The following is an 11,994-nucleotide window of genomic DNA, read 5'->3' as shown; positions in this document are numbered from 1 at the left end:
CGATGCAATATGCTCCTGGCTTGTGGTCATATAAATAGGAACTAGTTATGGTAGAAATTTAATTGAACCAATGATAGATGTCGTCAGGTTAAAACCCAGCCACACATCATGCGAGGTACTGGTTCCCCTCTATTCAGCTCTGGTTAGGCCTCATCTTGAGTATTGCATGCAGTTCTGGGCTCCACACTTCAAGAAGGATGCAGACAAGCTGGAGCGTGTTCAGAGAAGGGCAACCAGGATGAACAGGGGTCTGGAAACAAAGCCCTATAAAGAGAGACTGAAAGAACTGGGCATGTTTAGCCTGGAGAAGAGAAGATTGAAGGGAGACACGATAGCACTCTTCAAATACTTGAAAGGTTGTCACACAGAAGAGGGCCAGGATCTCTTCTCGATCCTCCCAGAGTACAGGACATGGAATAATGGGCTCAAGTTACAGGAAGCCAGATTCCGGCTGGACATCAGGAAAAACTTCCTGACTGTTAGAGCAGTATGACAATGGAACCAATTACCTAGGGAGGCCGTGGCCTCTCCCACTAGAGGCATTCAAGAGGCAGCTGGACAGCCATCTGTCAGGTATGCCTTAAGGTAGATTCCAGGTGGTTGGACTCAATGGCCTTGTAGTCCCTTCCAACTCTACTATTCTATGATTCTATCTTGTAAGATAACCTACAAGCAGGTGGATGTTCAGTTCTGATTGCCATATGCAATTATATCATGTTTTTATCCTTACCCACTCTTATAATTTATCTACTTCTTCCACATTTCCTCCTAAAATAAAATTCACAAAACTCTTTTGAGGCTTCAGCATTCAGAACAGTGTGCTATAATAATTAATAGAGATTCCAAATCCTTCAGCCAGTGAAATTGTTCCCTTTGCATTACATTGAGCACCAAGTGCACACCGTTGGGACAAAATAAAGGTTAAGTAGTAGCAACACACCTCATTTTAATTGTGTAATGTTGTGCTACTGCTCACATGCCTGCCACGGGGCTTCAGATTCTTTGTTTTATCGTCATAGCAAGGAAAAAATAATAAAAAGCCCCGACCCCGTTCCTTCCCTCTGCTAATCCTCAATACTTGCAGAGAGGAGGGAAGAAGCCAGGATGATCCCAAGAACAGGGAAGAATCAGGTTTTCCCGGGGATTATCCCCGCTTGCCCCAGGGAGTCCCTATGTGTCATTTGGATTTTCGGGCTGGTATAGAAACGGCCAATAATAGAATCATAGAATCATAGAAGAGCAGAGTTGGAAGGGGCCTACAAGGCCATCGAGTCCAACCCCCTGCTCAATGCAGGAATCCACCCTAAAGCATCCCTGACAGATGGTTGTCCAGCTGCCTCTTGAATGCCTCTAGTGTGGGAGAGCCCACAACCTCCCTAGGTAGCTGATTCCATTGTCGCACTGCTCTAACAGTCAGGAAGTTTTTCCTGATGTCCAGCCGGAATCTGGCTTCCTTTAACTTGAGCCCGTTATTCCGTGAGGATTGGGCAAAGAAAAGGCTGTTGCTGATGATCCTTGCTAACCATTTTTTTAAAAATTAAAGCCATCCCAATGAAAAACTTGAGTGCTCACTTCGTGATGGCCTTTTAGTATGTCCTAACAGAGGCATGAGCCTACACTTTGTTTTCTTCTAATGGACCTACACTGCTAATTGCAATTCATATCTAGAGCAGAAGAACCACACACAAAAAAGAACATTAGTGGTGAGCAAAGGGAAACTATGGTCACAGCTAGACCTAAGGTTTATCCTGGGATCATCCAGGGTTCGCCCTTGCCTGAGCACTGGATCCCCTGTGTATCACCTAGATGAACAGGTTTGACACCTGGACGATCCAGGGGTAAACCTTAGGTCTAGCTATGGCCTATGTCTTTTGGAGAAATTCTAATAGAATTCATAATTTCAAAGGTAAATTACAGAATCAAAGATAATCTAGGCCCATCATCTAGGAAGAAGGATTTGTGGAAAGCAGCCTTCCATAACAGAAACTGAATATACAGAGGCATTCCTGGTAGCGAAATCTGTGCAGTCAAATAGCGAGGGGGTGAAAGCTCTGTTGCTCAAATTTTGTAGAAAGATGGTGTAAGACTATAGTTATATGCATACTTATTGGGGAGTGAGTTCCGTTGAACTCATTATGCCTTAGAGAACAGGTCTGCTGCTCCTCTGGACAGGAAAAATAACCCCAGGCTCAGACATAAAGCATACCACTCTGTTATTCTTTATTATTCACACTGTAGTACTGCAGAGTTCTTCCTCTTCCCAAGGTGTCCACGGCTACCCTGAGTGGCGGATTCATTATGCCAGTATCCATTACTTTCGTCTGTGCTTCTGGGACTGGGCAAATAACCAGTCTTGCTCTTCTCACACCATTTTCCTCAAAGGCACAGGTCATGTGTCATTAAGGACCCCACTCTCTCTGTACACATGAGTCAGAGTAATCTGGACTCTCCAGCCACCTAGATATTCCAGGAGAAACTGCTGTCTATGGTAGATCGCCTGTACAAACTATAGCAGCATCCTGCAACAGGTGCAGCTGAGCCGTTGTGTACAGATCTCAGTAGGAATCTCAGCCAAGTGACTGTCCATCCTCAGTGTCCTTCGAGAGGCAAAATGGCACATGGGCCTCGCAAACAGGCATCAGAGTTTCTTCTTCGCATAGTCCAGAGCTGCTGTCAGGACACTTTGCAAGTTCCTGGTGCTCCCCATGCCCTTGGCTACAATTCCAGAACCACCGGATTTGCCTCCCATTTGGGTACAGACAGCCAGGGCCCAGTCAGCAGCAGAAAACACAGGCAAGGAACTCTGTGGGAAGAGAGAGAAAAGTTAGTTGAATTGCCATGAATGGGACAGTGGAGCGAATGTGGGCTTCCCCCCCCCCAAAAAAGCAGAATGACTGGCAATATCACGGGTGCAAAGCATTATACAGCCATGAGATAAGCACATTATGCACACTTGGAAGGATTCATTGCATAAATACAGAATTTGTATTTGACACAGAAATCTGCATCCAGGAAGCTGTTACTTTCTTTTTCTTTTAACAAGGCGTGTTTCTAGTCCTTATGACTCTAGTGATACAAGAATATAGAAGTAAAAAAAAAGATCAAAAAGAAGGCTAAGAAGGGCATACAGTGGTCAGACCATGAGGCTTCAATTTGTTCTGCATAGGTCATGGCTATATGTTGTCCCTCTGTAGTTGTCGGATTCAAGCCTCTATGCACCTTTTTGCAATATCCACCATTTATGCTATATACAGAATTTGGATTCCCTTGGTGAAAAACTAGTCCATCAGAGGCTTTAGGTGCAGCCCTGTGGCTCAGCGGCTGGTGTTCTTTTTCAACATGAAAGTCTGGAAGGAGAAAAGCCTCAGTCCTAGATCCTGCCCTGTAAAACAGCCAAGCAGCTGGCTCCGTGTATTCTATCAGTTCTTCCAAACAGTATTGGAAGTGACATTTCACAGTTTTTTTTGGGGGGGGGGGGCACTCAATAAAGACACAAGTGTCCAAACCCAAATCTGTGTTCTCCAGTGGGTGATGGATGCAATCACTCCTCATAGAACATGAAGATTCTGCATTCTATCCTCCACAGAAAAATGGGGGCTATTAGCACCTTGGCAAATAAAGAAGAGGCTGGTTCCTGCTTACCTTGGAAACTTGGCAAGCGCAGAATACCTGGCCAGAAGCTTGGGGGCTCAGCAACATTACCGATGCCCCTGGTACCATGTCACACAGCTGGTTGACCACTTTCATCAGGATCTAGAAAAAGCGCAGAGAGATCAAAATAAAATGGTTGTGTTTGCTACACTAAAACACACTCCCTCAAGAATTTGCAACATTACTCATAATTTTGATTAAGAAATTTTAGCATTTGAACAATGTCTGACATTTTAAAGGCTGTTTTATGTCCTGAGATGTTTATGGGACATGATGGTAAGAACTGGGTGATAATGGTTATGTCTAAAGTCAGCAAAAAAGCAGTTGTATTGGTTACAAGGCGAGTAGTGGGAAGGGACGTGAGAAAATAATAAAAATTAAAAAGGATGTTGTATTGGTTACATGGAAGAAATGGGAAATAGAGGAGGAAAATAACCCTCAGTATAAAATATACTCTTCAGGAAAGGATTCAGAGCCAGCCAGCCCACTTTCAAAGGATGCTCAATCTGCTGAGCAGCTCAGATTGATCTTTTCTCAGCTCCAACCTTCCAAAATTCTTGCCTTCTCAGCAACTGAGAAAGGTCAGCTCAATCCACTATCTTCCACAATGGGACAACTGAACCTGTGAACAGGTAGCTGTTGGTTGTGATTTGGTCTTCAATGAAAATACATAGGTGGTAGAAACTCACGGAGGGCGACTCCACAGGAATGGTATCAATGATGACCGTTTGGTTGGAATACTTTGCTAGTAGGTCATGCGCTTTCTCTGCAGCCTGGAGGAAGAAAAATAAACAGGGCATTGGCAACTGCAGTGAAACTGATAACAAACTGCTTTAAGGTGGATTCCTGCACTGAGCAGGGGGTTGGACTTGATGGCCTTATAGGCCCCTTCCAACTCTACAATTCTATACTATTCTATGAAAACTTGTGCCAAACAGAAGGAAATGCTACCAAGGGAAGACTGCACATACACCTTTGCCAAATGCCATTGCACGCATGACAGAGAAGCTTAGGGATGGAAAAAACCCTTTTTTGTCCATAGGATCTATGTGTAGAAGGAATCTACCAAGAGCTCAGAATTCAGCGTCTAGGACCCATTTACAGCTTGGCTTTTTCAATGAGGCTGCAATTATTTCAACACAATCATAGTCAAGTTGGTTGTTTGCTTAGGTCTGCTCACCGTTTGCAATATTGTGCATATTTAGGATCTTCCTAAAATCTAATTTGTTCTTTTTAACAAGCACTTTTTAACCACCATGACTGTGAGGTTGGGTTGAAGGTAGCATCTTGTAAAAGGTTCCAGTGTTTGGGGGAAATAGAATACTCTATAGCCACCAATTTGCCTTTAAGGGTGGAACTTAATTAGGGCAGAATCCTATGCATGTTTGGACATAAAAATACCCCTATAATTCCCAGCCAACCACTCTGGCCGGGAAATGCTGAGAGTTGTAGGACTTTTTTCTCACTAAATGTGCGTAGGACTGCAACCTTAACAGTCTTAGTTTTTGAAAAGGACCAACCACTATACTTTTTTAATATTTCCATTTACTGAAAAAATTTTTTTTTCAACACATACATATGTGGTTTAATTAAAATATTTTGGTGCTCTAGAATCAGCAAACACCATCTGCAGTTCTGGGTTCATCACACAAAGAGTGTAATAATCTTAATGTGGGTGGAGGGTTTTTAATGGAAATTGTTTTATGTTTTATTGTAAAGCGCTACGATGCCAGAAATGGCAAGGTGGCACTATAAAAATGTTTTAAAATAAAATAAATAAAAATAGTAATAGCAATAATTCCCTATTTAGAGCACTGGGTCACATAGTTGGTTACAGCTATTCTTCTGCACAGATAAGCTCAACAAAAAATCCACTCTTTCAATTCATTATTTTCTCATGCTCCTTTCATGCCTGCAGAACAGCCTGCTGCTGGATCCTTACCAGTTTGGTCTCCAGTTTCCGAATTGCAGTATTGGTTGTTCGCTGCAGAGCTTTGAGAGTGTTCTGTAGGTCCCTTTTCTGCCACTGAGGCATCACAGTATTGTCAACTATCTGTAAAACAAAGTGACGCCGTAAGTGCCCTGGTTCCCGTGTACGTCCCGGCATTTCAAGTCTGCAGGAGATCATGGAATTCTTGTTCAGGAGGGAGAAGGAAAACAGAAAAGAAATGCCAGCAATGCAACTGAAGGGCAGGATTTTAACTTCTATGGCCAAAAGGACAAAGCCAGTCTCCTACGGAGCGAAACCTGAACGGCACCCTTTGGACGTGATGGGCACTCATGGAAAGCGTCAAACCTGTAGTGGGGGTTGTAATGGTGCCAGCTGCCCCTGCCAACACTCCCCAACACTGGGGCCAAACTTCGGCTGTTGGCCATCCCTTTTGTTGAAATCAAGGGAAGGGAGACAGGGTGATGGCAGAGGTTCAGTCAGAGCAAAAGGGGAGGAACAGAAAGATAAAGCTCAGTACTGTTACATGTGATCTGATTAGCCAGCCAGCAAATGGGGTGGTGGTGGTGGTGGTATGCAGCGTTCTATTGGTACTGATCAGGCCAGCGTGATATAGGGTGATGATGGAACGGAGCTCAGCAAATGCTTCATTATAAATTAAATTATCAAAGCTCCCAGACCCCAAACCAATCACCCCACCCTCTTTATACTATGTGGGAGCTCACTAGTAGGTGAAATAAATGTCTTCTTGGGGCAAATTTGTCAGGTCATGCAAGAACATAAGGTGGCTTTTGTAGAGCAGTAGAAACAGGCAGAGAACAAGGTCATGCAGAAGCAAAACGGTTGACGGGCCCATTTGGTGAAAAGGCAGATGGTACTCACCCAAGTCAGGTTGCCGACTTCTTTGGAGAGTCTCTGTGCCTCATCAAGCGAGGCTGCTTTCAGTTTCACTCTCACGGCGAGGGAATCCACTTCTTTAGCCAAGGACTGGCCAGCTTCCCGAGCCTACGGGAGTAATAAATAGCTGACACTTTTCAAGAGAAACCATCTATACAAGGAGTGGTGGATGCACAAAGGGCAAGAGGTTATATTCATAACTCAGGGGATTAAACGTTTAAGAAAACCAAGCAGTTTTCAGTTGCAAGAGACATAGAAAGCGGTTGTTTCAGGCCCTAATATGATCCTTCGAATAGGTTTCACTGATCAACGACGAGGCACTGGGATCTCAAAGGCAAACGATCCTGGGTATTTCTCACCACAGGCAGAAAAATGATTTCTAAATACTTTCCGTAAATAAATAAAAATGCATGGCCTAGAGAGAATTTTCTTTTGAGCAGTTGCACTGACAATTCACTCTGTATTGTTCAGGTTTGTAGCGGTATCATTATCTGTGCCTCCTGGGTGCAGCCCCTGGGAAAAGGATGCAAATTCCTCCCTACAACAACCAAATGGCTGCCTGGATCAGAGCAACACAACCATGAAGCTCCAGCCGCAGAAATGCAGCAGATTTAACAGCAGAGCCAGTACGGCAGACCGCCATCGTCTCTGGCTTCTTGCTTGCGAGACATGTTTCTAGAGACATGGTTGCACTTGATCTTTCATCTGCTTTGCAAACAGTCGTGAAAGTGAGCAGTTCCCCTTTGGAGCGCAACATAAAAGGAAACTGCAGGTGAACATGAATCAATGACACAAAGAGGCTTTGGGTCAGCGCTTTCAGCCATCTGGGAAAGCTCGCCCCAGAACCTTCCCTCCTTCGTGGCAGGCGAGGCCTTGTCAGAAACATGATGGCGCAGTAGATAACTAGACAAGCAGCACAAGTGCCAGAGCAAAAAAGAACGCCATGTTTCGCTGCCAAGAAGCGATACTGGCCCCGTTCAGAAGACACCTTAAACCATTTCTTTAACCATGGTGGTTAAGCCAGAAAGCCGGGCTGTGTTCCGAAAACACTGTAAACCATGGCTTTAACCATGGAGAATAAAGCAAAAAGCCTTAACTGTGGTTAAAGCCATGGTTTAAGGTATCTTCTGAATGGACCCAATGTTAGTTCCCTGTCCGACAGGGACCAAGGAGCAGGGGACCTTTTGGTTCAAGCAGTAGGGCATAGACCTTGGGAAGCAGATGGATGGGATTGTTACTTGGCAAAATCCAGAGCAAAAGACTGGTCACAGAAGGCTGGGGTGGAGAGGAAGAGAGGACAAGGAGATCGGAGTCATAGAAGAGCAAGGGACCACTATGGAAAAGGCAGGGCGTCTGGAGCTAGTGCTAAGTGCTCTGACCCAATTTCGAAAGAGATGCAGAACACTGGGAAGACCATCAGAAGACAAAACGAAGCCTATGGAAAGAGCTCTGTTGGGGCTCCACTGTGCCCTTGCCCAAGAGGATGGAGAAGCACAGAAGCCCATCTTGGAAGATGTTGAGATTAAGTCCGAACGGTCAGGAGCTGAGAGGCCTGCATGGCACTTCCAATCATCGGGCAGTGGAGCTTCTACAACAGCCTTCCCCAACCTTGTTCCTACTACATGTGTTGGACTACAACCCCCAGCATGCCCCAGCCAGTCCAATGCACCTGCTGGGACATGCTGGGTGTTGTAGTCCTACACGCCTGGAGGGCATGAGGGTTGGGGGAGGCTGTTCTAGACCCGGCACCACTCCTTGCTTGCCTTCACCCTCCTCTCTCTGCTACCGCGGCCCTCGGGCTTGCCTCCCCCCACCCCACTTCCCTTCACAAGTGCAACCCCTAACACAATGAATGATTATGCAAACCATTGCAGAATTGATACCGAGGTGCAGGATTTCAAGGGCTGGGGAAGAGAAGGGGCCTAGGGGGGTTCCGGCTTCCTTGGTGTACCAGATCAGGAGTGAAAGGCAGCCAGTGCATCTGCTTGTGAGGAGGAGAAAGGAGGCGACAGGTGAGGAAAAGGAGCTGCGGTCATTGGGGCCGGCAGGTGGGTGAAGCAGCCAGAGCCCTCTGCGGACCACGCAGTGCAGCAAGGCACGAGCGCCCCAGAGGCCATGCCCACAAAGCATCTCCCTCATCGGATAAAAAGCAAACCAGGCTTCTCACGATGGACTTACGTGCTTGGCTTGCTCGCCCGTCACTGCAACGATATGGCTGATCCCTTTAACCAGCTGCCGCTCAGAGATAATAGTGAGGTCCTGTATAGCTCCTGTTTGCAGAAGGTGCCTGGGCAGGAATAGAAGAAGCAGCAGCATAGTGAGGTGTTCTAGACTAGAGAACGTGAAAGCTTGCACACTCCTTTGTGGCATTTGGATCAGTCCAACGAAAAGGGACTGCCCAGCTGTTTTTGTGTCCTCTGCTGCCACCGCCGCCAAACTTGCTGTTGTGATGGCAACCCCTCTCCCACCCCCGATCAATTTCTCATGCAAACAGGATACACGGGGAGCGCTCCTTGTTTGCATGGAAAATTGCGGCAAGGATGGGGGCTTTGCCACTATCATGCTTAATGTGGCAATGACAAATTCAATAGTGGGGAGGGTGTGCGGCCCACTGAACCCTGGATCTTACCTGCAAAGAAATGGGAAGAGCCTCACCACAAAAATGGATGTGGTAACTGCTAGGCAAGTCTCTCCAATCTGACTTATAATGAGGTAGAGAGTGGTATACTATACTGTATAGAAACGATGCAGTCTCTGGCTTTCCCCTTGAATCTGGGGGGCAGAATTGGCTTTTTCTTTTAAATCAAAGAAAACCAGTTTGCAGGCATCTTTCAAGGCCCGTGTAAAACAAAGAGGAAGGTAACACTTACGTTCCACAGCAGAGCTCCACGGAGGCATGCAGGGCATCTTTAGACCCCTGAGCCAACGCTCTCTCCACTGGAGCTCCCACAGACACCACTCGCACCACGTCTGGATACACCTGGGTTGCGGGGAGAACGCCTGGATCAGCTGAAGAGGCTTAGACTGTTCTAAGCACTCAGTTCAGAGAGCTGTGGTGAACCGGACAGAAGGAACGCCCACGCTTACGCTGTTCCTGAGCAGCCCACGATCAGCTCTGTCGTAGGCGGCTTAGCATGCCGTCTGAACCGGGAGCTAAACAACTCAGCGATTACCCGACAGCAAGGCTTTCTCATTTGTCTACCTGTTTCCCATCTTTTAGTCATTTAGGTATCACATTTTCAGATCCATCATCCCAATAATCACACGGACGAGCAATTTACATGAAAACAAATTTCAGGAACGTAAAGGTTTGCCTGAGAACCACACAGAAGTGTTTCAGGAGTCATATTGCCCACTCCCTGCTGAGTCCTTTTTGGAGATGGCTTCAGTTAATAAGGACACTTCCATCAGTGGTTGCCCTCCCCAACTTACTTCATCTAGTTTCCGGAGTCCCAGCACATCACTTGTCCGCTCGAGGGGGACTTCGTCTGTGTAGACAATGTCATTCCTTTTGATCATCTCCTGGATCACGGCTTCTATGTCTTGCAAATGCTGTGTCTTTAGAGGGGCCTGGTGAAGGAGATTGATTATTTATTTGTTTATTTATTTATTGGGTTTTTATACTGCCCAATAGCTAAGGATCTCTGGGCAGTTCACAATTAAAAACAATAAAATCCAACATGGCAAGACACAATATAAAACTTTTAAAGGTTTAAGAGTACCAGGTAAAACCAAAGTAAAACCCAACAGCAGTTACAGCCCAGGGAAAGCCGGTGTGAAAAGGTGTGTTTTCTGGAGACGTTTAAAAGATGCAATATTTTCTGCCTCCCAAACAGCACAAGGGAGGGTTTTCCAGCAGGTAGGTGCCGCTACAGAGAAATTTAGGCTTTTAGGAAATTAGGAAAGGTGCAACGTTATGCAACATTTAGAATTCAGTATTGTACAGTGGACAAAGGGCCAGAAGAGCATATGTCCAGTCTCGAAGATTCTATTTTGGGTTTTAATACTGGCTATACTTTTTTTTAAAAAAAGAATGAGACAAGGTTTCTTAATGCTGACATGCTGAACTAAGGTGTGTCAAGATCCATTTGCCAACGCTCATAATAATCTTTGGGCCAGAGAACCTTAGTCCAACCTTTATCTGCTTTAATAAAAGCACAGGATATCCACCTGTGAGTGTGATGGAAGTCTGAGTTAATCAGTCCTTCCTCAGGGTCTCTTCCCCGCTTGCCCCCACCCAAAGAACCAGTACTTCCTTGGAATAAAACACACCAACACCCGAAGTAACCAAAATAAAAGGTTTATTTTTAAAAAGACAGCTATTAGATAGGCACTTGGTCAGTAACAGATATAAACAAGTACATAGAACAGAACATAAGAGGGAATGGGGGTAGGGAATGGATAAAACAAATACAAGTCAGGCAAAACCACCCATAAATCCATTCATACAAGAACCGACAGTCAGTCCATTAAATTTCCCTTTCCCTGGTCAAACCGACCAACTTGCCTTTAGAGAAACCAGCTCACAGCCAAAGTACGGCTTCCTAACGTTCTCCCAGTCCCCTAACCGGGCAACCGTAGACATCCATAGCCTCGGGGCTAAAGACGAACCCCCAGCTTAATCCTATCAGCTTTTATCTGTTTGTCTCCTAATAAGGGAGTCAGTTCTTTCTTCTCACACAAAGCCCAATTAGCCTAGGCAGGAGATAACCTCCAGGTGTAAAGCCTCAGCCTGACCTCAGCAAGTTTAACTCCCACTTTCCCACATACCAAAAGCTGGGTCCTGGCGCCGGTTTCCCCCATAAACATATCAAATTAATCTTTCCTCTATCTATCACCACTATGGTATACTGCCTAACAGGAAAACAAGGTTTAATACCTGGAAAAAAAACACAAATTACTTCGGGAACAACTATATTTTAGGACCTAATACATTTTATAACTTTCCCAGTCCTTCACACGCCCTCCTTTGAAAGATGAGACTTGAGGGTGAATCCCTCAAGATCTCTATCTCAAAAAAAAAGAAAAGAAAAAAGAAAGGAAATTCACTTAACCAGACTCTCTTTCCCTTAGGTAACAGCTCTTTTCTCAAATACACCACAGGGTGCAACTGCTGATCTAACCCCTCCTGCAACAGCACAGCCCCAATCCCGGTGTCTGAGGCATCAGTCTGCAACACTAGCACCGGATGGAAATCAGGGGTCAGCAAAATAGGCGCAGACATCGGCTTCTCTTTTAACAGATCAAAAACCTGCTGCCGAACAGGAGTCTACCGTACTTGTACGGGTCTCCATTTCGGACACCAATCAGTAAGAGGGGTAGCTACAGCACTAAACTGGGGCACACACTTACGGTAGTACCCCGCAAACCTCAAAAGGGACTGAACTTGTTTCTTAGTCCGGGGAATGGGCCAATCCTGAATCGGTTGAATCTTAGCCTCTAAGGGTTTGATGTTCGTTACCCTAAAAGGCAAAACTGTAAATTCAAACAACCTCTGG

At 45.5% G+C, this 11,994-nt stretch overlaps 1 protein-coding gene across 1 annotated transcript in view; it reads right to left on the bottom strand.

Annotated features, from left to right (window-relative positions):
• Window positions 1-2,114: 2,114 nt before the first annotated feature.
• AARS2 (alanyl-tRNA synthetase 2, mitochondrial) overlaps window positions 2,115-11,994 on the bottom strand; it is a 31,628-nt gene continuing 21,748 nt past the window's right edge. Inside the window, exons 15-22 of the mRNA XM_063124201.1 lie at window positions 9,929-10,066; window positions 9,367-9,476; window positions 8,675-8,783; window positions 6,482-6,604; window positions 5,594-5,704; window positions 4,341-4,424; window positions 3,643-3,753; window positions 2,115-2,803 (exon numbers count right to left, since the gene is read on the bottom strand). Coding sequence (XP_062980271.1) covers window positions 2,639-2,803; window positions 3,643-3,753; window positions 4,341-4,424; window positions 5,594-5,704; window positions 6,482-6,604; window positions 8,675-8,783; window positions 9,367-9,476; window positions 9,929-10,066 — 951 coding nt within the window. The 3' untranslated portion in view covers window positions 2,115-2,638. The remainder of the gene's footprint in view (window positions 2,804-3,642; window positions 3,754-4,340; window positions 4,425-5,593; window positions 5,705-6,481; window positions 6,605-8,674; window positions 8,784-9,366; window positions 9,477-9,928; window positions 10,067-11,994) is intronic.

This window comes from Elgaria multicarinata, chromosome 4 (assembly GCF_023053635.1).
Source record: "Elgaria multicarinata webbii isolate HBS135686 ecotype San Diego chromosome 4, rElgMul1.1.pri, whole genome shotgun sequence".
NCBI lineage: Eukaryota > Metazoa > Chordata > Lepidosauria > Squamata > Anguidae > Elgaria > Elgaria multicarinata.
Note: the sequence above shows the minus strand (reverse complement) of the source record. Positions and strands in the feature narration are given on the sequence as shown.